This window comes from Haliotis rufescens, unplaced genomic scaffold, assembly GCF_023055435.1.
Source record: "Haliotis rufescens isolate VD_foot unplaced genomic scaffold, xgHalRufe1.0.p SCAF_30, whole genome shotgun sequence".
NCBI classification, from domain to species: domain Eukaryota; kingdom Metazoa; phylum Mollusca; class Gastropoda; order Lepetellida; family Haliotidae; genus Haliotis; species Haliotis rufescens.
Genome location: NW_025964002.1, coordinates 3,193,468 through 3,219,490, shown reverse-complemented (window position 1 = coordinate 3,219,490; position 26,023 = coordinate 3,193,468). Strand labels below are relative to the sequence as shown.

Below are 26,023 nucleotides of genomic sequence, written 5' to 3'. Positions count from 1 at the left end.
ATCCACGACTGTAGGGTTATAGCACGCCCAAGGGACGCAACTCTGCACACCAAATTGCTGCGCCTGAGACGATTGACCCAGCTCTGCCCCCAATTGATATATATATATATATATATATATATATATATATATATATATATATACCTTCCATTGGCCACTCGATCGGGGGCACGGGTGGCCCAGTCGCGATTCGCGATTCGCTGAGATCTGATTTTAATGAGATTGCTGTGCAGAGTTGCGTCCCTTGGGCACGCAAGAAACCTATGATTGTGTGTTCGAATCCCGGTTCGCCCCGATTATGTTTCTCGGTTTGTCAGCACCATATCCGTGCTCGTGGGTTTCACCGAAGTGGTAAATGTGTGAGACCTGCATCACTTCAGGCTTACCTCCCACATTAAGCTGACACGCCGTGATATAACTGTAATAGTGTTAAAAGCGGCGTTTAACCTAGTCTGTCTTACAGACCCTGATACATTTATATCAACTACAGCCCATGCAAGTCTATAATGTTTGGCAAGTCTAGATTTTATTAGATTTTTATTAAGATAACTGAACAACTGTTTTTTTCTGTATGATATGTTCATTTCAGAGACTATATGTTAGTCTACGTTTAACCCAACTCACTCGCTAACACCAGTGGCCACTCACGGGAATACTTATCTGTACGAAAGACGTACATTGCCTCTTTGGATACATAGGTCTAATACATTTTTTAAATTTCTTTTAGTACATCTATGTATTCCTGTGCATGGAATTTTCCAGAGCATTTGTCATGCCCAAGCACTTCATATATACATAGAATATGGTACAAAATAGTTTCTTTATGTGATGTTACATTATTCATAGAGGTGCATATGACTCATTATTCTCTTATGGGCATAAGGGTTTGCAGCGTGTATTTAATTGAAAAAAAACACCCCAAAAACGAAAAAACATGTAATCAATTTCGTAGAGCAAATTTAATTCTGTGGAGAAGTTTCGTCAAATACAACTAAGGGGTTCAATTAAGGACTGGTGAAAACATTATGTTATTCTCATAATTGTTTTGATCAATTTCCGACCATATCATGGTGAAGAAGTAGATATTGTAACACAGCACCGTGTTCTCTTATCCTTTTAGTATTTTTAAATTTTTAGTATTTTTTAATTTTAAATGAGACAAACATTTTCAAACCTCTGTAGTGCCTCAATTGCATATATGGACGCACCAGCGTCACTGCAGAACATCCGGGCGTTTTGGATGCATTTCAAATGTTAATACAATAGCTATACTTGTAGCGAAACGAATATTAGGATTTAATTGTGAAAACATTAAGTCAGTTTAAGAAGTATGTGCATTATTTAAATCTAAAGATTGACAAAACTATACTTAGTACAATTGTAACGCGTAACTATGTAAAATGGCACAAATAGACACTTGTTTTGGACTCTTTGAACGTTTAATCGTGTGTCATCGAATCCTACTTTTACATTAGACGAGTTGTTCTCACAAATGGCGGCCGAGAAGGAGGCTACGCAATTTCTTTGAGAACATTTCATCACTGGAACCTCACTCTGAACGGTTTTCCACCTGACATTCAGTATATATTGTTTAGAAAGGTCCAGTTGATAGTTTGCACCTAATTTGGGATGCAGTGTAATCGCCGATTGGGCGTGGAAAGTGACAAAAGTCAAAAGGTGCCTATGATTCGCTACTCTTGTGAGGAAGCTTCAAGTTCAATGCATAATAACATTTGCAGCATTTTGTCCCGTGTTCAAATATTCTGATTGCATACATTTGCCTGCATATACACAAACCCGTTACACGACACACCGAGACCAGTGTCATGACATTTGTAATCACGTTTTGCTGTTTATAGCATAAAAAACTTCAATTAGAAATACAAGGAAGCCACGTACATTCGCTGGTACAGATACTAGTATCATGATATATATTTATGCATTTTCGATTTCACCCCGTGCTTATTACTATCATATTTCAAATTGTATGAGATGTTATTGCTCTTGCAGTGACGTCTGTCCTGATTTATTTTCTTCTTAAATAATTAAACAATATTTTTATATTAGAAATTTGAACCAACAGTTCATGTTCATCTACATCTTGAAAAATAGGACATCATAAAACTCTGATGTTGATATATTCTTTCAGTATCCTATAAATACTGTTGACTTTATGCCAGGATATTTAGTGGAAATATGCTTATCTGTCATTAATTATTACTAGGTTGCAACTAAAGGGTAAGATGCATTAATATTTCACTTGAATATGTAGGATGTATTTGATATGAACCAAGATGATTCATAAGTAGAGTTTTATGGGTAATATTGTAATCTTGTTTGTATTTTCATTCTTTTTAACCAAACATACTTATGCTGATAGCTGAATATCTACACCAAAATTAATGCAGTAATTAACCATCAGTCAGTTCTGTTGTTCAAGAAGGTAGATGCAAGTCATTGATTCACACTGGTGATAAAACTTTCTCCAAAACATCAAAACCTTTACATGTAATGGTCTTTTGAGATAATAGCATACTATTGCAACTTGTGATACTGATTGGAAAGAGAAATGATCCAAAAGTTAGTTCTGTGAAAGCACAATACCAGTTGATTATTCAACTTCTGGATATGTGATTGTCAAATTCATAACTATGTCTTAGTGTTTGTATGTTCATGTCATATTTATCCTTATTTATATGTAGCTACAAAGATCAACATTGTTCTAATTTTTGTGTAATTTGTAGGTTCCTTAATGCCGCCATAAGTCCCAAGTGTGCAGTCAGCAAGTTTGTGGTACCATCATGGCTTCCAGTGAAATAGCAGGCCAGGCTGTTCCAGCTCCCGTGATTGGCCACGGAGACACAGGCGAGGATCAGGGAATTGAAGCAGTCAGTCATCCAGAACTTGAAAGACAGAACTCCCAGAACTCCTCTGGAGGTTTTTCTTCCCCGGGGTCACCTGACCCTGTGCATGATTTGCCAATGGAGTTGTTGCAGGCTGGCTGGCGTAAATTCTGGAGTAAGCGGGAGAACCGTCCATATTACTTCAACAAACTTACCAACCAATCACTCTGGGAGATGCCTCCACTTCCTTCACAGGTAAGCTGGAAGAGTCTATTCGTTTATCTGAATACCATGGATAGATATTGTCAGAATCCTCCGATGATGGGCAATAATACTGTGACATACCCGTGAAAAATGGTAATCGGCTGACCAATGTACGGGTCAGTAGGCACCAGGGCACCATTCCACAAAGCTTTTTTAGTGGTATGATTGTCCTACAAGTATGTTGAAGTACAGGAGTTACAATGATCTTAGTGTTGAGATTGCTTTGTGAACCTGGGCCCAGGCAAGCTGATGCTATTACTGATAAAAACGACTGTCACTCCAAGAAAATCATTGGTCTTCCTGCATGTCAAGGGCAGGGATTGACATGGCCACAAATTTGCTGGAATTGCAGTTTTCTCTCTAAACACAGTTATGTTGCTTCAACCACAAGACCAGAATTGATTTTGACCAGTTTGATACAACTCATAGTGTTGGTCACTGCATGGGTGGAAAATAGCCCTGCTGGACTTGCCCTCGTATCTGTTGTTAGACCAGTAGACTTTGCGTTTTAGTTGTGGACTGGATGGACATGCTGAGATATGTCTATGAACTAGAATGAATATCTAACTTCAGTCATGCTCGCTATAATACCCTTCACAACATCACAGATTCGGTTAAACCGCAGGGTAATCAATGGCTCCCATAAATTTAATTATTTCCCCCACATACACCATGTACACATATCACCACGTCATAGGAAATATATCAACAAATCTGTACTGAATTAATCCTGTTGTAACAATATCTGGTAATAAACAGTGTTTATCTAGACTTACTTTTGTATTAATATTATTCAAATTTTCATTCAAAATTATTTGCATTAATTTTGGCGAAATCGTGTTTGAATAACTGATCAGCTGATTGCTCCAACTCACTGTTACTTACAGCAACCATGATCAGATTACCTCTATTGATAGTGGTCGGAGATTGTGTAAATTAAATATATCATAAATGCCGTACTTTGAATTGTTAAAAGTCATATTTGTTGTAGTTTGACCATCATATGTCAACATATTGTATTTTTTCGTGATATGAATAGCAATGATGACTCGATATGAATATGAACTGTTCCACAGACAAAAACATGCAAAAAGTACCTGGCGATATGCCAAAGTGCTTTGCTTAATGTGTTATTTTTACATATATATATATATTATTTTACCAGGAATAACATATTCAAATATTGTGTTATTTAAGTTTCAGCTTTTCATATATATATATATATATATATATATATATATATATATATATATATATATATATATATATATATGAAAAGCTGCATTGTACCTAAATTCTTTTTGAAGTGTGCAGCTCATGGCTATTTCTGGCTTGGTTTACAAGACAAATACACAAAAAAATCTTAATCCCTGCATGTAGAACAATGTAAAGCATAACAAGAAATACAACTGAAATGGTAAATCATCCTGTCTTGTGACCGCCTTCTTTCACCTGAATCCATACAATATATATTTTGATTGTTCACAATACATGAACTTATACTCATGTGTACACTATAAAATACGGTATCACCCGACTTACATTCCATATTAGGAATAATGTGTGGGGTCAGCATTATCGCGAGGGATGACTGTACTGGTATTTTGACAGTCTCAGAATATATTATAAATAACAGTGTTATATTCCAAATAATAGCATTAATGACCCTCTGCTGTTTTTGTTGGCTACGAGCAAAAGGACAAGGAATTAAATTCACCTCTGATGGCATGTATCTTGGCTGAAGTATTATGATGCATTGTTGATGAGTTGATGATTTTATTATTTCTGTTCAACAGCAATTACCTGACCTGAGTGACCCTCTTGGGATCAACAGCCCTGGTGGGGTAGGCGGAGGGGGCGTCGCTCCTGCTCCAGCTCCAGCTCCAGCTCCAGCTCCAGCTCCAGCTCCTATCCCTGCCAACACTGACACCCGAATGAGCCGCCCCAGCATAGAAATACCACCTGCTGCAGTTGGAGAGAAGAGGAGGGCGAGCTCCGACTTTGGGATGGGAAGCCCGGCCAAGAGAGCAGCTTTCAACTATAGGTACATCCTGTGTTACCATGTTGATAATGACTTGCCTTGTTGGATTTTATGCATGAACTCCAGGTTCTGTTAGCATAACTCTGACATTAACAGTTAAACATTTAAGGGTCTGAATCTGTTTTATATAGCTTTATCAGAAAACATCAAAGATCCATGAACCTGTTAGTGTTAAACATTGGTTCAAGCCTTCATAATTTAACTAGTGAGTGATGTTTATGAAACTATGAAACTTTAAGCATTATTCCTGCAATATCATGGCTGAAGAGAAGAACAAACATAAGCCATGTTAGACTAAGTTTAAGGGTTCTATGCTACCCATGCTACCAGTAGATGTTTGGAGTTATCACTCCTTTGTGCATATCATAATTGCTTGCTCAACTTTGACCTCTGAAAGCATGGGGATGCTCAGGTGACTTAAAGATAGTAGGGGCCTTTAAGATGTATTCATCAAAGTCTTAATGTTAACTGTATTGTAGAGGTGGAATGCTGTCAGCGGAATTCAGTTAAGATATATTATAACCATGCTTTTTGTTTCAGTCCATTCTGGAATTTTGATGTCCCCACAAATGTCTTCTTTCATGAACGCCCTCCATCCATCTCCCCACCCCCTTTGCCTGAGTTAGAGATCCTCCGACATCAAAATGTTGTCAAGTTGCGGCGTGTCTATCAGGAACTTTGTCATGCCAGAGAAGGTAAATATACTGCAGGGAAGGCAATATACCACAGGGGAGGTAAATATACTGCAGAGAAGGTAATATACCACAGGGGAGGTAATATACTGCAGAAAAGGTAATATACCACAGAGAAGGTAAATATGCTGCAGGGAAGGCAATATACCACAAGGGAGGTAAATATACTGCAGAGAAGGCAATATACCACAGGGGAGGTAAATATACTGCAGGGAAGGCAATATACCATGGGGAAGGTAAATATGCTGCAGGGAAGGTAAATATTCTGCAGGGAAGGCAATATACCACAGGGAAGGCAATATACCACAGAGAAGGTAATATGCCACAGGGAAGGTAATATACTGCAGGGAAGGCAATATACCACAGGGGAGGTAAATATACTGCAGAGAAGGTAATATACCACAGGGGAGGTAAATATACTGCAGGGAAGGCAATATACCACAGGGAAGGTAAATATACTGCAGGGAAGGCAATATACCACAGGGGAGGTAAATATACTGCAGGGAAGGCAATAAACCACAGGGAAGGTAAATATACTGCAGGGAAGGCAATATACCAGCAGGGAAGGTAAATATGCTGCAGGGAAGGCAATATACCAGCAGGGAAGGTAATTTCCCACAGGGAAGGTAAATATACTGCAGGGAAGGCAATATACCAGCAGGGAAGGTAATTTCCCACAGGGAAGGTAAATATACTGCAGGGGAGGTAATATACCACAGGGGAGGTAAATATACTGCAGGGAAGGTAATATACCACAGGGAAGGTAAATATACTGCAGGGGAGGTAATATTCCACAGGGAAGGTAATATACTAGCAGGGAAGGTAATTTCCCACAGGGAAGGTAAATATACTGCAGGGAAGGCAATATACCAGCAGGGAAGGTAATTTCCTACAGGGAAGGTAAATATACTGCAGGGAAGGCAATATACCAGCAGGGAAGGTAATATACCACAGGGAAGGTAAATATACTGCAGGGGAGGTAATATTCCACAGGGAAGGTAATATACCACAGGGAAGGTAATATTTCACAGGGAAGGCAAAACCCAGGGGGTAGGTGATATACAGTGAAAGTAATAGACTACAGTCTTTTGTGAGAAATTACCTGAGGGGGGGTCCGGGTTAGAATAGGTCCTCATGGTTGATTGCGTGTATCCCAGTGTTGTGAATTGTTACCAATAATATGAATCACTCCATTGTGTCGTCCAGTGTTGATTATTATCAAAGGCTGTCGTCGTATGTGTGTGTGTGTGTCAGTGTGTCACACACAGATGCACACACAAACAGACACACACGCAACACACACATATTGTTTGGCTGTTCGGTTCTCATTTGTGATATCCTTTCACTTCAGGTATTGATGCACCAGTTGAATCTTTCAACCGCTGGTTACTTGAGAGGAAAGTTGTTGACACAGGAATTGATTCAATGTTGCCGTCCAAATGTACGCCAGAGATCTCCCAGTCAATGTACCGAGAGATCATGAATGATATTCCTGTGAAGTTGATCAAACCCAAGTATACTGGAGATGCTCGCAAACAGTTGTTCAAGTATGCGGAGGCTGCCAAGGTGATGATCGAGTCAAGGTATGCAGACCTTTGGAATAATCCACATAATTTAACGTTACAGCTGCTGGTATATCTCAGCATGTTGTCTTCATCTAGTTGAACCATTCATAGTGTTATTTTGTTTATGACCTGTGTCTTGTTGCAAAAAGCTATCTTAGCGCTACAGCTGTCGTAAGAAGTTGAGTTATGATCACATTGGCGCTAAGATTGCTTTGTGGAGCAAGGCCCACGGCCTGTTATCTTAGCACTACAGGTGTCATAAGCCTATGTTAAAGAAGGTGAGTTATGATCACCTTGGCGCTAAGATTGCTTTGTGGAGCAAGGCCCAGGCAGGGCCTGTTATCTTAGCACTACAGCTGTCATAAGCCTATGTTAAAGAAGGTGAGTTATGATCACCTTAGCGCTAAGATTGCTTTGTGGAGCAAGGCCCAGGGCCTGTTATCTTAGCACTACAGCTGTCTTAAGCCTATGTTAAAGAAGGTGAGTTATGATCCCCTTGGCGCTAAGATTGCTTTGTGGAGCAAGGCTCAGGGCCTGTTATCTTAGCACTACAGCTGTCATGAGCCTATGTTAAAGAAGGTGAGTTATGATCACCTTAGCGCTAAGATTGCTTTGTGGAGGTGACGCATTCATATTGAGTCGCATTTTTGGCTAGGGGCCAGTGGTCGCATTCCTTTGGTGACACATTAATTTCACGATTTACAGTATATCATAAATGCCATAATTTTACTAGCTGAAAGTCATATTTGTTGTAGTTTGACTATTATATGTCAACGTAAAGATTTCACTATCGCAAGCGGGAGCATCAACGGTGATTGGTCAAATTCAAAATTCTTTAACTATTTTATTGGGTAATTTTTAACCCAATCACCGGTAGATTCCGAGAAACCTAGGTACAGCTGATTGCTACTTCCGGCTTAGTTTACAAGAAAATACACACGGTAATCTTAAACTCTGCAGATAAAACAATGCCTAGCAGAACAGGAAATACAATTTATTGGTAAATCATCATGTCTAGTGGTTTTTATCTCAAATTTTATCGCTGAAGGGATACAATGTAATTTTTTTCTGCAGAAGACAAACACATTTTTTGCAAATGTAGGGATTGTGTATGCGGTGGTGATGTCCTTCATTCCGATTCGTTTTATAGACAGGGTACATAACTTATCGATTTTAAAGGCTTATACGGGGGGGGTAGGGGGGGGGGGGGGGGGTCGCCTTATATGTGGGGTCTCTTTATAGACGGCGATATACGTAATGCTGTTATATCAGCAGTTCAATTTGATGCAGCTTTCTGTTTTCTTGATTCGAAGTATGGTATGAAATGTGTACTATTGTTTGATGTGATCAACAACACTATGTGCCAGAGTTGTTCTCTTTGTCAGCAAACATGATGAAGTTGGCCACAGTACGATTCATAAGTCGAATTTGGTATTCTGAAATCAAAAGAGTCTTTCAGTATCAAAAGGAAGGGGGAAAACATTGAAACTACTACTGCTCCTCATGGCTTATTATCTAGCCTTGGTGAAGTGACATTTTGGATATTAAGACATATAATTAAGTTCGGAGTCTGTTTATTCCTGAAGTTTATGCTGTTGGCCCATAGTGATGGAACATCAGATGCATGGCTTGATGTACAAAGATGTACTTGTACATGATTAACATGAATAAGTTCCTAATGTTTGACAATGTTGATAAAGGATATTATCATCCAAAACTGGCTCCCACAGGAGATATCGCTTGGGTGAGATGAGGCGATACCTATTCTTAAGATATCGCTGCAATGAAATTGCATCACAATGCTTTGCAGACCATTGTGACGTCATTGGTTACCATGACGTCACAATCAAATGACATCACTAATGGCTCTGCAACTGAAGCTGTTAGAAGTACTTTTTACACTAAGACACTGCTTATTACTTTCTACAAACTGAAAAAGTTGGAAGAATGATGTTGGATGATAAATAAAATCTCACCCTCGTGTCTTTTGATATCAAATATATCAACACTCATTGATAAAAAGTGGAAAAAGAATCCTCGGCAAGCCTCGGAGTTTTCCCACTTTTATCAACTCGTGTTGATATATTTGATATCAAAAGACACTCAGGTGAGATTCTCTATTTATGTATGGTGAATAGATTATCATCTCTTTGTGTCTTGTCTCTAGCTTGTCAGGGTTTTTGTTTCTTTTTGCACGATATGGATAAACTGACCCTAAAATGAGTAATATGAAAGACCTTAAAATTCCAGTAAAACATAAAACTTAGAGCAAGATAGTCACGTTTTATGAACGGTTGATGAACTGTAATTGTTTGCTCACAACTCTTCATGGCTTACCTGCTATGGCTCACTTCTCATGTAAACACTACACTTTGACATTCTTCTCGCTAAAATGCCAAAACAGGAATTGTGAACTGGAATATGTTTCTCATATTGACCCTATATTCTTTCAAAACAAGAAAACTAATTGATGGATCTGATTGTTTTATAATTTAATCCAAAAACCAAAGCATGACATGGAATATTATTGATGACAACTTCTTTCTTAAACAGACACTAGGAATTTAGATGTTGGATGTAATCAGGACAAGGGATATTTTAGATAACAACCAAAGGTTTATATAATAAATGTGTAACGTGCAACACTTTAAACCAATAAAGAAAGGAAGACCTAATTTGTCTGTGTAAGTAATCAATACATTGGTGTATTCCATGACTTTGTATATATTTCAGAGGCACCATATCAGAAAGCCGGAAGATCGTCAAGTGGAATGTGGAAGACACGTTCGGCTGGTTGAGGAAACAGCAGAATGCCTCCTATGAGGATTTCTTGGTGAGAAAATCTTCTGGCACCACGTTTAAGTGCAAGTATCATGAATTATAGCAATAGATAGTTCTTACATTAATAGGTCTTCAGCAACCCATGCTTGCCGTAAAAGGCGACTATGTTTGTCGTAAGAGGTGACTAACGGGATTGGGTGGTCAGGCTCGCTTACTTGATTGATGCATGTCATCGATCCCAATTGCGGAGAACGATGCTCATGGTGGCAATCACTGGATTGTCTGGTCCAGATTCGATTACTTACAGACCACCGTCATATAGCTGGAATATTGCTGAGTGAGACGTTACACAACAAAAAAACAAACAAACAAGCAAATCTTACATCATTATGCAGCCAGTATGATGTACAATACGATGGCTGAGAAACAATATGTGAAAACGTAAACAGAGCTGTCTCGCTTAATTAAAAGGATGTATTTTGAGGTTTTTGTATTTGTAACAACCCAAACGAACTAAAAGTGCAAACAGGAGGCATGGCTTAATTAATACAGGTCTGACTGGGTCTTCAAACTGACTGAGTATTATCACCAGCTGGGTACAAAATATCAATCAACAGGGTACAAAATGTACACGATCAGTGACCTCTGATGTATATAAATTTAAGATTTCACAAATAAGATTAAGATTTTAGGATATTTTCCTTTTCAATTTTAGGCTTAAAAAAATAAAAGAATTGGTTCTAATGTAATGGTTTTTAAAAATATAAAGAGATATCTCAATGCAGCTCATTACCAGGAACAGGAATTGTGAAACTGTCCAATGAACTGCTAAGAACTTATGAGTACTGATCGGAGCTAAAACTTTAAATACTAAATTAGACAGTTTGATTCTTGATCATATCAGTGTTATATGAGGTCATTGTTGTGTTGTTATGTCGTTATTGTGTCAGCTGTTCGAGGACATTCTGATTTAATGTTCTAATTCCATAAATGGACATATTTTGGCGTAAGTAGAAAACCGGTGCCGTGAATGTGGTCGATCAGTACCAGGAGCTGAATCACTTCAGGCTTTCCTCTCACAGCGTTAAGCTGACAGGACCTAATATGCCTCAGTTAATTAGAATGTCTCATTCACTTGATGGTCACGGCATGCAATTGGTGCAGGAACGCCTGGCTCACCTGAAGCGGCAGTGCCAGCCCCATCTGACGGAAGCAGCCAAAAGTTCTGTGGAGGGCATCTGTAGCAAGATCTACAACATGTCCTGTGAGTTTGTGAAGAAGATACATGAAAAGCACTGGGAGGTGCTGAAGGAGCATAATATACAAGGTAGGAGTTTTACCATTTATCGAAATGTCGCAGTTGTTTGCCCTACGATAGTACGTTATCAATAGGAATGTAAAAATGCTAATAGTATCGTCGATAGTACGCATAATAATCAATTGTTGCAATTAGTTATAAATAATACACATTTTCTGAGAATTTCAAACCTCCCTGATTGGTTGGTTAACAAGGATTATGACAACTTCAGATTAGAGTTACTTCCCCTTGGTTTAAGTAGTGACTGGGAGGGAAATGGCTGTGTCGAAATTGTCAGAAATACTTTATTCATTTCTATTACATTGATTGAAAATAATTAAGAATCGCAATAGTGACAACAGCCCCAATAGTCATCCGCAATACGAGGTTCAAACGTGGAATTTCACCTACCTCTCTGGTGAATTGTTGGGGAGAAGTAAGTGTCCCTGTTACTATTCATACTATACATACTTGATGCAAGGAGAAATCAAAGTGGCAGGTAGATTTGGAATCTGGAATTATTTGTGAAATCATTGTTTTCTTGCATTCATAGGTATTTTAGCAATGCATTCAATGCGGCAGTTTAAGTTATGTACAGCTGGTGAAATATTTGTCTCGTTATTGGTCATGGAAATTCAGGTCACTGTTGCAATACTAAAACCTGAACCTGAATTGACAAGTTATGATTTTGGAAATTTAATAACATTTGCTACAGATCAGGGTGCCGTTGTACAAAACAACCTTAACGCTACCACTGTCGTAAGTCTATGTTAAGGTATGGGAGTTACGATCACCCTAGTGCTAAGATCGCTTTGTACAATGGCAGCCTTGGGCAATAGCATTGTCATTTGTAAAATTGCAAGCAGACAAAGTAGTCAAGTATGGAATTTGTCATTTATTTTCAGAAAAAGATCCTTTCCCTGAACTGCCTGTCCCACGGAAGGTCCCCTGCTACTCTGTGCAAATGGCAATTCCATCACCACGGATACAGCCGATTGAGCATCAAACTGAAAATGAGATGACATTTATCCGATATAAAGGAGAAACTATGAATTTGAACAGCTCACATTTTCACAAACTGGTAGGTGTATGTTTGTATGGTATTTCCGGGCAACTCACCCAATAGTGTCCTCCTCCTGGGAATAATTGTAGCATGTGGCAATGATGTAATCTGTGACCCCAGTTCTAATGATTTTATACAGTTATAATTTTCTTACATTTCCAGTAGTTCAAAGGCATGTTTGAAGCAAAGCTGTGATTACTTACAAAACCTCTGATGTGAGCATGAATTAATTGCGAAAAATCAAAGAATTGTCAAATGAAAGCAGTCAACAATTTATCATGATAGTGCCCCCAAATAACAAGTTTGTTTAAATTCACAATCTATTTCAGCCAAGGTTAAATCATTATATTAAAAGTTTTAAAACAACATTTTAAAATAGATTTCATAACTTGCAGAGAAAGCAGTGTATTTTAATGAGATCTTGGATTTATGGTGATGGAAATATCCAGGTATAGTAGTAAAGGCTCTGTAGGACAGGACTGTACACAGTTAGATATGCTGATTACTGTTGATGTTAGAATGCGGTTTGTTGACATTTGTGTATTTAACATGACAATTAATTATTGTTTATGTGACGTGTTCCTAGGAGCAGCTGTACAAGTTGAACTGCCGGGATGACATACGGTTTGATAACTTCCTGGGCCGTGTTTGGTGTTTGATAAAGAGATACCAGGTACCTAAGAGTTACCATGTCCTATCTTGAGACAGTAAATTCCTACCAATGATGCTTAGTTTCTTTCTGATTGGGGAGTTATTTAGGCTTTTCAAAGGGTCAGTCTTCGTAGGTTATTTCAAATTCATGATGAATGTTTTGTCCAGTGTTATGTATGTTTTCTATTATAAAATGGACTTTACATTTTGAAATTCCACTTGTAGAATGTCAGTGACTTGACTTTGGTGATGAATGATCATGACTTGACTTTGGTGATGAATGTCAGTGACTTGACTTTGGTGATGAATGTCAGTGACTTGACTTTGGTGATGAATGATCATGACTTGACTTTGGTGATGAATGTCAGTGACTTGACTTTGGTGATGAATGTCAGTGACTTGACTTTGGTGATGAATGATCATGACTTGACTTTGGTGATGAATGTCAGTGACTTGACTTTGGTGATGAATGATCATGACTTGACTTTTGTGATGTATGATCATGACTTGACTTTGGTGATGAATGTCAGTGACTTGACTTTGGTGATGAATGATCATGACTTGACTTTTGTGATGAATGTCAGTGACTTGACTTTGGTTATGAATGATCATGACTTGACTTTGGTGATGAATGACAGTGACTTGACTTTGGTGATGAATGTCAGTGACTTGACTTTGGTGATGAATGTCAGTGACTTGACTTTGGTGATGAATGTCAGTGACTTGACGTTGGTGATGAATGATCATGACTTGACTTGGGTGATGAATGTCAGTGACTTGACTTTGGTAATGAATGTCAGTGACTTGACTTTGGTGATGAATGATCATGACTTGACTTTGGTGATGAATGTCAGTGACTTGACTTTGGTGATGAATGATCATGACTTGACTTTGGTGATGAATGTCAGTGACTTGACTTTGGTGATGGATGTCAGTAACTTGAGGAAGTAATGATTTTCTTGAGAAATTTGGAACTCGAGTTTTTCAGAATGATACTGATGGTGAGAGACAAGTAGAGGGATGTAGGGTAGCGCATGTTTGACAGGAGGTTTGTTTTGTATTCCGAAATCACCTGAGAAAGTAAATACTGGACTCACCAGATACTTCCCTTTTTACGCTGCAACTTAATTTGTTGTTTGTTTTCCTGATTAGTTTGTTGAAGAAATTGTTGATTATTGTTTTTATAAGAAGCATTTGCTTTGAACACCTCAGTAAACTTTCATCTGCAGTGTGGTTGTGTGATCCCCTGTTGGCCGTGCCTGGGCTAATGATGTTCCTTCTTTTACAGACATGTTTCGGCCTGCATTCTCAAGAGGGGGCTTGTCTCCAGGGGGCGCTGCCTGTGTCTGTGTTTGAGTGTTTGCATCGCGTGTTTGGGGTCACATTTGAGTGTTTTGCCTCACCTTTGAACTGTTATTTTCGCCAGTATTGCTCAGCATTTTACGATACGGATGGCTATTTTGGGTCAAGAGGGTAAGACAAGATTTATTTACTATTTGTAGTTTTCTTGAAGGGCAGGCTGAAGCCTTCCAATCTCAAGCTTGTTCCGAAATAGAATATGGAGTTGAATATCGATACTGATTATGCCAGCCTACGATGTTTGTCGTAATAGGCGACTTAACGCATTGAATGATCAGGCTCAACTACTTGACTGATTACTCAGCTTGGGTCGTTCTTCATTTTATCAATCACTTGAGGTCCATATTGTCAATATTTGATTATATTCTGTTGTCATAAAAGTTGCAATAATGCTGAGTGCAGTGTTAAACCAAAAATGAACGTGTCATATTTGCAATTTGAATTTCTTTTCCATTATGTTTCTAGCCCAGTGTTGAATTTTTACCCACTGAGTGGTTCATTTGAGGCGAATCCACCGTTCAGTGAAGAACTGATGGAAGCCATGGTGGATCATTTTGAGGTTGGTGGAACATGGGATGAGTGTGTTCAGGTTTATTGTTACATGTACAAAGTAGTGGATGTGATGATGACCTGTACAAATGCTTTGCTTGGAATAGTCAGAACAGGCTTCTACAGGCACTTGAAGGCTTGTGTGATATGAAATTGTGGTGTTATGGAATTGGTGACCTTGTCCAATATAGAGCCTACTCTCACCCAGTGTCTTGTCAGTCCAGTGAAGATTCAGGGTAGAATAGGTCTTCAGCAACCCACGCTTGTCGTAAGAGGCGACTTGGGATCGGATGGTCAGGTTCGCTGACTTGTTGATTCATGTCTTCTTATCCTAATGGCCTTGATTGATGCTCTCAATGTCAATCACTGGATCGTATGATTCATTATATTTACTGACCATATTTACCATTTTATAGCTGCAATATTGCTGTGTGTGGCAATAAACAAACAAAACAAAGACCCTTTTGTCATAATACTTATTAGTTTAAAGGAGATTTAACAAGATGTTTCTGTCAAATCATTATCATGCAAAGGATTTGTTGTCGAATTATTCATAATCAGTTAGTAGTTCTGGATAAGTTGAAAATGTTTATTTACCAGCCTGGAATTTTATTTTGCAAAAAGTGTATTAGTACAATGTCTTTATATGTCCTGGTGTCTGCTGAAGCAACCGTTTGACATGGTTCATGTCTTGGTCAGTAGGTAGGACATTAGCAGTACATAATTGTACAGAATTCATTGATACTATTTCCTGTCTTCCTTTCAGAATCTCCTGATGGAATCTCACGAGCCTCTGTCTTTCATCATTTTCATCCCCGAATGGAGAGACCCCCCAACAGAGGCCCTCATGAGGCTAGAGTCTAGCAGGTAAAACCTCTACAGGATCTGTTGTTGCGTGTTCATTCCCAATTTGAAACAATATTATTAGTTATGGTGTCTTTAGTTGCCGTATATGATGTCATATTAGGTTAGCAGAAAAATATTTTTCTAACCTAATATGACACTGTATACGGCAACTAAAAACACCATTACAAATTTAATATGCCGAAGTGTTTACACTATTTAGTATCATTGTCGCACATGGCGTGTAAAAATGAAAACTTGACACATACAAGTGGTATGATGGCAGGACCATTACATATGTTACCGATATACAACACTTTAACGTAAATATAAACGTTATAAATGGAATAAAGCACTAAATGTTAACGTTGAAAGTATTGTAGCTAAAATGATTAGAATTATCATAGAAATGCCCGCATGTAAACAAATCTAAAGGCCACTGAAACTTGACAGCAGTCCGCTTTCCGCTAACGACAGGCTACTGTCTATTCTTTTGATTTCTTGTTTGTGATGTCATCCTATAGTATGTTCTATGACGGTGCGGGGCACGGGCGGCCTAGTTATCTAAGGCACCGCAATATGCTGTGCAGAGTTGCGTCCCCTTGGCACGCCAGAAACCTGTGATTGTGGGTTTGAATCCCGGTTCTCACCGATTATGTTTCTAGGTTTGTCTGCACCATACCCGTGCTCATGGGTTTCACCAAAGTGGTAAACGTCACTTCGGGTTTTTCTCCCACATTAAGCTGACACGCCATGTTGTAACTGGAATACTGTTAAAAGCGGCGTTAAACCCAACTCACTCACTCACTCACTCACTCACTCACTCACTCACTCACTCACTCACTCACTCACTCACTCACTCACTCACTGCTCTATGACGGTGCTCTTTGTAACTCAGTGACCTCCTTTGTAAGTTTTTTTCTCTAAAATTTGTAAAGGTTTCTTTAGTGAATAATGTCTTTGCTCATCATAATTCATGATATTAAAACTCAAAATAGTGTCGAATAACAAATTTCTGTACCAGAATTTCCATGTGAAATATGTGAGGTGGGTGTTGGAAAATCCAAAATGGCTCTTACTGACACTATACGGTCTCATATTAGGTCAGTAACAACAATCTTAATTTTCTACTGGCGGTATACAGGTTTATGTGGCGTTAGTAGTTCTGCTCTCTGATTGGTCAATCTCACTTTGAGGCATAATAAGTACAGAAATCTGTTTGAAAAGAATTGAGTCTGAAGCCAACAAACAACCAATAAGTGGTATACAATCAAAAAATGTATTAAAAAATTCAGTGGGTTTGCAAATGAATAGAAATTACTGCACAGCAATTACAATGGCAGTACATCGATACACAATAGAGTGGTAGTACAATATTCAATGGCAATATATAATATGATGGCAGTTGTCTGTATCAAGAACAAAAATACAGTGGTGACAGCAAAAGTGAGTGGTAATAGTCGTCAAGCTTCCGAGATGGGCCTAAGCAGGGATTCCGGGGTGATCTTCATACGAAGCTGGTCTTGATGTATTCTCAGATGAAAATGTGTGAGAGATACCTAAACATGCTCTTGTCCCACTAAATCACTACTAGAAAATTCTACACAGTGCCCTCACCAGTAGCAGCACTAGAACATTGCAGAATCTTCTGCATGAGTCACATATCAGTTTACATATCACACTAGCATCTAAACATAGTTCCTTCCTGACAGGAGCGGTGGGGTAGCCTAGTGGTTAAATGGTTCGCTTGTCACACCGAAGACCTGGGTTCGATTCCCGACATGGGTACAATGTGTGAAGCCCATTTCTGGTGTCCCCTGCTGTGATATTGCTGGAATATTGCCAAAAGCGGCGTAAAACCATACTCACTCACTCCTTCCTGACAACTGTTAAAATAGTATAAATAGTACTACGTTCCTGACTATTAATTATTGTCCAAATACAATGCAATGAGCATCTACTGAAGCTCAACAGAAACAATGTAACAGCTATAATCATTGTTTAACAAGAAAAAACACTGCCATATAACAGTATGTGGTGATGTTTTGATAGCCATGACCCAGAAAACGTATGAGCCCCGAACACTGTGTGTCTGGAAATAACATTTTAGTTTTCAAATTTTGGTGTTTTTTTTGTCACAATTTTCCTGTCATGGACACGTAGTTTTAAATCTTTGATATATCCCTGATACATTATTGTTACCTTAGTGGAGGTGATGAAAGTACTATTCCACCACCTCTCAACTATCCATCTGTGTAAATGATGGGCCATGTTTAAGAAATAGGGGACCCATGTTCCTCCATGTTCTCTTTCAGGGTCAGTGACCCAAAACGGTCGTAGTGATACAACTGTCTTAAATCTATGTTAAACTATAGGAGTAACGATCATCATAGGGCTACGATCACTTTGTTGAATGGGGCCCTCATGTTCAGTTGAGTTGCACCTAAACTAAACTGCAGTGAGTTGTCATCTTCTTGAACCGAAGTATCCATCTTGACTTGTTTTAACTGTCCAACTAGGGTTTCAGATTTGTTTACATTCTAGGACATTGACTGGTTGTTCTTCCAAAATGTGCTTAACATTATCAAGTTTCTGTGTCATCATTCAACCTGCAACATTAACGTGACATATATTGTCTATTTTCAGATTCAAGAGGCGTCAGATTACATTTCCTGCATTTGAGCATCAGTACAGAGATGGATTTCAGCATGTTTGTCCAAAGTAGGGAATTAGCAAACATAGTCGGATTTCAGTACGAAGAAGGAAAATTCATTGTTGAACAAACCCATTAGGGCCCAACGGCCAACACTTTCTGTAGTTTGACTTGGTCACATTCGGTGATTAGGCTGAATCAGTATCATTTTCATAGCCGATTAGGGGGCACGGGTGGCCCAGTCATCTAAGGCGCCGCGATTCGCTGTGCAGAGTTGCGTCCCTTGGGCACGCCAGAAACCTATGATTGTGGGTTTCGAATCCCGGTTCGCCCTGATTATGTTTCTAGGTTTGTCAGCACCATACCTGTGCTCGTGGGTTTCACCGAAGTGGTAAACGTCTGAGACCTGCATCACTTCGGGCTTTCCTCCCACATTAAGCTGACACGCCGTGATATGACTGGAATAGTGTTAAAAGCGGCGTTAAACCCAACTCACTCACTCACTCATAGCCGATTAATCATCATAGTGACACACTTGATTCTGTACACACTCATTTGACATAGCTAGAAGATTGCTGTCTCTGGCTTTAAACATAGGTAGCACTGGGAGCAGCCTAAGACAGCGCTAATTGACTCTGTGACAACTGTGACTCTCCCTTCACATATCTCACTTGCCTCTTCAATCCTTAGGGTTAGTTGTGTTAGGGTGAGGTTGGGTTACCCCATCTCTATACTTGGCCCTTGGATCCCCTTTCCAATCAAGCACCCCTTTATGATGGCTTGGTAAACAAACACTAATCATTTGTGATAGCGCCCATGGTCCTGTGGTAGGGTGTTGGCTAATTAGATTAACTCATTAGCATCACTTATCTTCGAGCTGGCAATGTAAGTTCAATCCTCCACACTTTAGAGTTATGACGGCGACCCCTTGACTTAATTTCGAACACTGTTTGTAGATATCTAAATTTAACCCTATTTTTTCAACTGACATTTATTTTTTTTCAGGCAAGATATGAACTACAAGTCAGCCCATGGAACATTAGTAATATTCTTGCAAAATGAGGCTGGATTTGCCAAGTGGGGTCCAACACCCGAGAGAATCAAGGAGCTCATGCTGTCATCGAAGCCAAGGGACACTGCATGAGATTGTGGACCTGTGACACTTGTCAGTGCCAGTGTTTCCCTTGACCAGTAACGTGACGCACAGATGGAGTAAATAGGAGATTCAGAGTACTCCATCTTTGCTGGACCTGCGAACACTTCACACAGAGAAACATGCTTGTGTGTAGCGTGTCCCATGTTCTTGCAGGAGGTGTATATATTACTTCATGAAGAGGGTCATCTTGGCTTCGCCTTGAATTCAAGTATTTTAAATTCATTTGTAATTTCATCTGTTCATCAGGTCATTGTAAATACCAAGCATGTTGCCTGTATGTTCATAAGTCATCCCTTTTAAAATATCATTCAAAATCAACCACAACTACATGTATTTGTTAATGTTCACTTGTTTTTGGAATACACTGTACTTGTTAGGAAATGTTTTAGTTGTTGCAGCTTTTGAGTTTAAGAGAGAATATGTTTATTTTTTGGTAATCATCTTAACATGTCGTGTAGATTCATGTGTGCTGGGTTGTCCTTTGTGATGCATTATGATCTGATTTTAATGATGTAAATTTTATGTGGTCAAAGTGCAATATTGCTATTTAGAAGTGTAGCATTCATCCATTTGCGTTTTAGATAAATATAAATAATATAATGACTCAGAATATCAAGACAAGAGCAGACATCATTTTCGCATATTTTGTTCATAATGTCATTTTTAAGCAAAATATATTTGCATGGATGAAGTTAGATTTATTTTTAATGTAATTTTAATATTTTAGTACTCCTTGAGTGCAGCCAACTGAAATACCTGACAAGGATAGAGAGTGTGTTTTGTTTCTAGGTTTACTAGATATTTTGTAATTTCACATATTGTAAGAATGGACACAATGCTGCTTGCTAGTCCTTGCATAGACTGCTGATTATAATGGTGTATTTCACTGAAGCAACATCTTGCCTGGCAATGGATAGCCTAGTGGTTAATGCATTTGCTCGTCACTGAAGATCAAGTATGATTCCCCACATGTGTGGAGTCCATTTCTGGTGCCCCTGCCATTGTATTGCTGGAATATTGCTGAAAGCATCATTATACCCCACCACTCACTCCTCCTCCACTCACGATGAATGGTACATACAATAACATGTGTATCTCACCACCATGGCCCAGCTGGTCCAACTGGCTGTACAGAGTCGTGTCCCTTTGTTGACTTGACCTTGTGAATATCTAGCTTATCACAATTATGATCAACCGGACTAGTAGCTCACCCTCCCTCATCCTGTGCTCAGCACGTTTGTCTGATAGCAGTGATAAGTAGAGTGATTTATAGAATTATAAAATAATTGCTCCTGAACTGACTGCTGTGCGAATAAGGCAAGTGATAGGCTCTTTTTAACTGGTTAAATGACAGTCTGTGAGTTGCTGTGGGTTGGCAAGCACTGTCCATTCCATGTGAAAGTAAGCTGGAACTAGAGTTTAGCTTTGCCCTTCACTAGGTTAAGTATTTATTATGTCTATTTTGAAAATCACTTTGTGGTGTACATGTTTGCTTAGGTCTCCCAAACATCATTTGATCGTTAGGTTGATAACGTACTACTTCATTCAGGATAGGGATATTCAGATGTGTCATTGTTTTAAACATACACTGGACTTATTGACAGCATCAGTTTTGTGTATCAATGAAAGATAAGGAGATCCTTATCAAAAGTGGAGTCATATAGTACAGTGCTTAAATAAAGCATGAAAGTCAACGGGTCATTTATTGCCCTTGTAAAAGTTAAGGATTTAGGGTCCCAAGATTCAAATACTAGAGCAGACCTCAATGATCCCACTGCCCCGTTCTACAAGACAATCGTAGCACCACAACTGTCGTAAGTCTTGTGTTAAAGTGAAGGAGTTATGATCGTCTTAGTGGTACGATCGCTATGTGGAAAGGATCCCAGGACACGTCTTTGCACACTGAAGCGTGTTAATGGTGATCTCTGGCATAATGAGGTTATGGAAGACCGAGTGACCTATGTCATCACAACTTGCTGTGCAGAGTTGCACCCCTTTGTTGACAGGATCCAGTGTTAATGGGATGAGATTCCACATGATCCTTGGTGTGTGTGGTGCCTGTGGTCACGGGTTGCACAATTCTAGTGTCTGACATGCACTGGCTCTTCCTTCCTTTAAGTTGTACCCAGGATCTAACTGAAAAACTGATGGAAGTCATGTTCAGTCCACTCAGTCAGTCAGTCAGTCACTCACTCACTCATAATAATCCTACAGTATCCGCAGTGTAGAACCCTGCACACACAATGTAAATAGAATGGACCCTCCTGTATTTATGTTACAGTTTGAAGCTGGTTCCTCTGTTGTACAGACCAGGGAACTCTTCCAGTATATATATGATGGAATGTTATTTATTTATGCAGTACAACCCCACGGATGTAGAGCGTGGGTAGCAGATAGTAGAGTGTTTTAGCTGGTAGTGTCTGGTAATATATATAGCGTACCGAGTACATTACGCTGATACTACTGTAATGATGTCTATAGAATGTCAGTGAATGTCATTTGACAGCCCAAATCTACTGCTTTAGTGGTTTCTGTTGCTGTTGGCAGTGGATTTCATAGTGTAGATGTAGGTGAGATTGCAATAGTCAGTATTTGTGTACTTCTGTCAATATTCTATGAAAAGACAATAGGTGCCCCAGCGACACATGTTGAACCATGTATCCGTGTTTCCTTTGCTAACTCCCCATACATTGGTTAATTATTTTTGTATTTATCATTTGAAGATCATGAAGTTTACCAGGCGTTCTTGAGCTTCCCATAGCAGAACTATTCTCTCTGTTTATGTGACACATGGACCTTGTGAACATTGTCATGCTACTAATTGCTTCCTTAATCTTAAGACATGCTATGGGTGGATGTGGTATTCCCTTTCCCACTGCATTGCAATTTAAATTCTTTCAGTCGATTTGACCTCATTCCAGTAGCTAAAATAATTCCTCTTTTTTATGACTTTTGAAAAGAGGTTCAAAACATTTTCTCATGTTCATACTGAGAAATTGGCTGTCGAGTTTACATCCCAAGGAATGTCAAAACATATTGACAAGAAAAGTGGTTGACTGTATGGAGTCCAATTTGACTTTCGGTTTTACATATTCGACTACCGGGGTATGCTTGTCGTAAGAGGATACATGTCATCTATCCCAATTGCGTGGATCAGTGCTCATGATATTAATCACTGGATTGTCTGGTCCAGACTCGATTATTTACAGACCGCCGTCATATATCTGGAATATTGCTGAATGTTGCATTAAACAACAAACAAACAAACAAACTTTACATATTTCATGGTCCACTATGCCAAGAAAAGACAGGATTAAGGGAAGAGAGGTCAGTTTTAAGGAATGTAGTTTGTTTTGAATTTAAGAGATACTTCAATTCATTTGCCAACATGCCTTGACCTTAGCAGTAGCCTCAAACCTGCCGATTTTGTTTCATGCTGTTAACATTTATAAGGATAACATTTATCTTTTTGATAATGTATGTATGAAATGGATTGTTAAGTATTTCCAACTGCAAGGTAGAGGGGTAGGAGATGAGATCATGTGTCACTGTAAAAGTGCAATGTATGGATGACAACTGGCTTTTGTTAACCTGATAAATTATTAATCTATTTTGTTTCTCATTTGTAAATATTCCTTGTGTAAGATAGATCACTGCACTCTCTGTCCCACCAGCAGAGGGACAGATTCACTTTGTTCATATGTTATTCATGTTATTCATGGCATGGACTGACAAACCCAACTCACAAGACCAGAAGGAGTTGATTAAGAGATTTTCATACCAACTTGGAAGACAGCAGCATGAATTTTAAGAAAAATGAAAAATAATACATTATGCTGCCATCATCAATTTTGAATAAACTGTATGAAATGAAAATAATGATTTCCGTGTCCGTGATGAAATGTAGTCATGTTGACTTCAGTAGGACGCTGTTGATGTGGTTGTAATTGTAGAGTGTGATGAAATTAGAGTCGTTAATGTACATAGTGTCTGTTTCATGTTTGTTACCATACTGGGTTACGCTTTGTACAGTGTGAGAGGTTTATTGATATGTTATCGACGTATGTCACTCATCCTCCCCTCTGTGCTGATATCATTGTCACAACGTTCTGGAAGGGCAGCATATATAGATTATGTATGTATTTGTTAGTGTTTGTTCTGGTTAAGTCATGTTACGCTCTGAAACCTTTCCCACTGTGTACCAAATTATATGGAATGTAGGCCACACTTTTTGGATTTTATGTTTCACGGATTTATTCCAGCTTTTCCACACAAGGTCGGTCGAAATAAAAATAAATGTAAATAGCTATGTCAATCATTTATTTATTTATTTATAAAGTCATTCTTCTGTGGATTTCAAACTGCAGGTGACTTCTTGAATCACTGATAGTGATGTAGACATGGAATTTATTTATAACATTTTTTATTGTCTAAGAGGGACTATGTTACTTGCCGGAGACAGATTAAAAATAAATACTTGTTTCTTTCAATTCTTTTTCAGCTTCATTTCAGTAGGGGAGGTGGGGCCGTGAAACAAAAATTACAATTGTGTGGCCTTATTATTTTAACTAAATTTACTTTTGAACAGAGAAGTCTGACGCTTTAGTGTTTGAATTTACTGTGTGTCCTTGAGATTTACAGCGTGTATCAGAGATCCTCTGCCTCATCAAGGAAGACATCAGGACCATCAACCTTCCATTTTCGTTCTTAATTTTAAACACAGGCTTAAAAAATCTTGTATTCTTATGATGGTTACAGCACTAGGCCTACATGTGCAAGGCGATCTTAGCACTGAGTTTGGTTTTAGTCTACACAATGTTTGGAAGTAGTTGTCTCAGCTATAGAACAGCATTGTAACGTAACGTTTCCGAGACGTTGAGGTTCTTGCTCCTAAAAGTGATAGGAGTCGTGCAACTTTGACGGCTCTGTTGTATAGTTAACATCATCTTAGTGCTAAGATGGCTTTGAGGAACAGGGCTCTGATATGAATGTTCTTAATGATATTTTACATTTTTAATGATATTTACATACAGATTTCACTGTTGAATTCTCCTTCTATTATGAAGAATATGTGAAGAGTATCTTTTATGGAACCATGCCTTCTGTGCTGATCAACCTTTAGAAGTAGGGTTTTGTGGGTTCCGTACATTGAGAAATATTGGCGGAAGTCATTTAAGGTTAACACTACTCATTTCAGTGTACTACACTAATGATTTGATTATTTCCTGTGGCACAGATCTCCTGTTTATCCAGGATCCCTCCTAAACAGAGAGGGAAGCATCTACACGTTGAATTTTATGCAAATAAGGCTTTGCTGAGAATATATGACCACTACTTTGATGATTAGCTTCAGAGTGGATCTGATTTGTGTCATTAGTTGAAATTCTTGGAACAGGAATACCCTCAATGGTATTTTGACACTAGTGGATAAGACCTGACAGAAAGGCTACATGGCAACAACAAATCTATTTGTTCTTCAGTAGGAAAATTATATTTTTGGTTTTGGTATCAATCATAAACCCTAGAACAGGGCCATTTGTTTACATACCATTGCTTGGTACCCGTTGATGTCAAATATACTACTCAAAAGAAGTTAAAGAGCGCACAATTATTTTATATTGCTATGGTTAATCTGTCATGGGGGGGCACGAGTGGCCCAGTCGTCTAAGGCGCCACGATTCGCTGTGCAGAGTCGGTCCCTTGGGCACACCAGAAACCTATGATTGTGGGTTCGAATCCCGGTTCGCCCCGATTATGTTTCTAGGTTTGTCAGCACCATACCCGTGCTCGTGGGTTTCACCGAAGTGGTAAACGTCTGAGACCTGCACACATTAAGCTGACACGCCGTGATATAACTGGAATACTGTTAAAAGCAGCATAAAACCCAACTCACTCACTCACTCACTAATCTGTCATGGCAGATTCACTGCTATTTCATCGTTAATGTTCTTTCTGTTTATGAACTGGAAAGATGCTCATAAGATATAGCAAAGTCTTTTGTCTTCAAAGAAATATTTTAGTTTCAAAATATCTAATTCAATTTTATTCTGTATTCTCAATTTTTGAAACAATGCTCTGAAGAACAAATAATTATTTTGTTGCCACCTGATGAATCAATTTTAGAGCAGCATCTGTGTATTTTGTGGTATTGTTTATTTGAGGAGACAATTTGTTTTTTAGTGAGAAAGGTTATCTGTAATTGTTGCTTGTCAAGGACATACTTAACTTCACAAGATATGTTTTGTTTTTTTAAATGTTTAATTGTA

General features: G+C 38.7%; 1 protein-coding gene across 1 annotated transcript; it reads left to right on the top strand.

Annotated features, from left to right (window-relative positions):
* Positions 1 to 1,493: 1,493 nt before the first annotated feature.
* LOC124147284 (mRNA (2'-O-methyladenosine-N(6)-)-methyltransferase-like) lies at positions 1,494 to 25,439 on the top strand. Its single transcript, XM_048380416.1, has 14 exons — positions 1,494 to 1,677; positions 2,745 to 3,098; positions 4,904 to 5,151; positions 5,689 to 5,843; positions 7,192 to 7,423; positions 10,139 to 10,238; positions 11,351 to 11,513; positions 12,389 to 12,564; positions 13,133 to 13,219; positions 14,486 to 14,670; positions 15,022 to 15,115; positions 15,872 to 15,972; positions 18,595 to 18,669; positions 19,607 to 25,439. The coding sequence occupies exons 2-14, from the start codon at positions 2,802 to 2,804 to the stop codon at positions 19,743 to 19,745; spliced, it is 2,052 nt and encodes a 683-aa protein (XP_048236373.1). The 5' UTR covers positions 1,494 to 1,677; positions 2,745 to 2,801; the 3' UTR covers positions 19,746 to 25,439.
* The last annotated feature ends 584 nt before the right edge of the window (positions 25,440 to 26,023 follow it).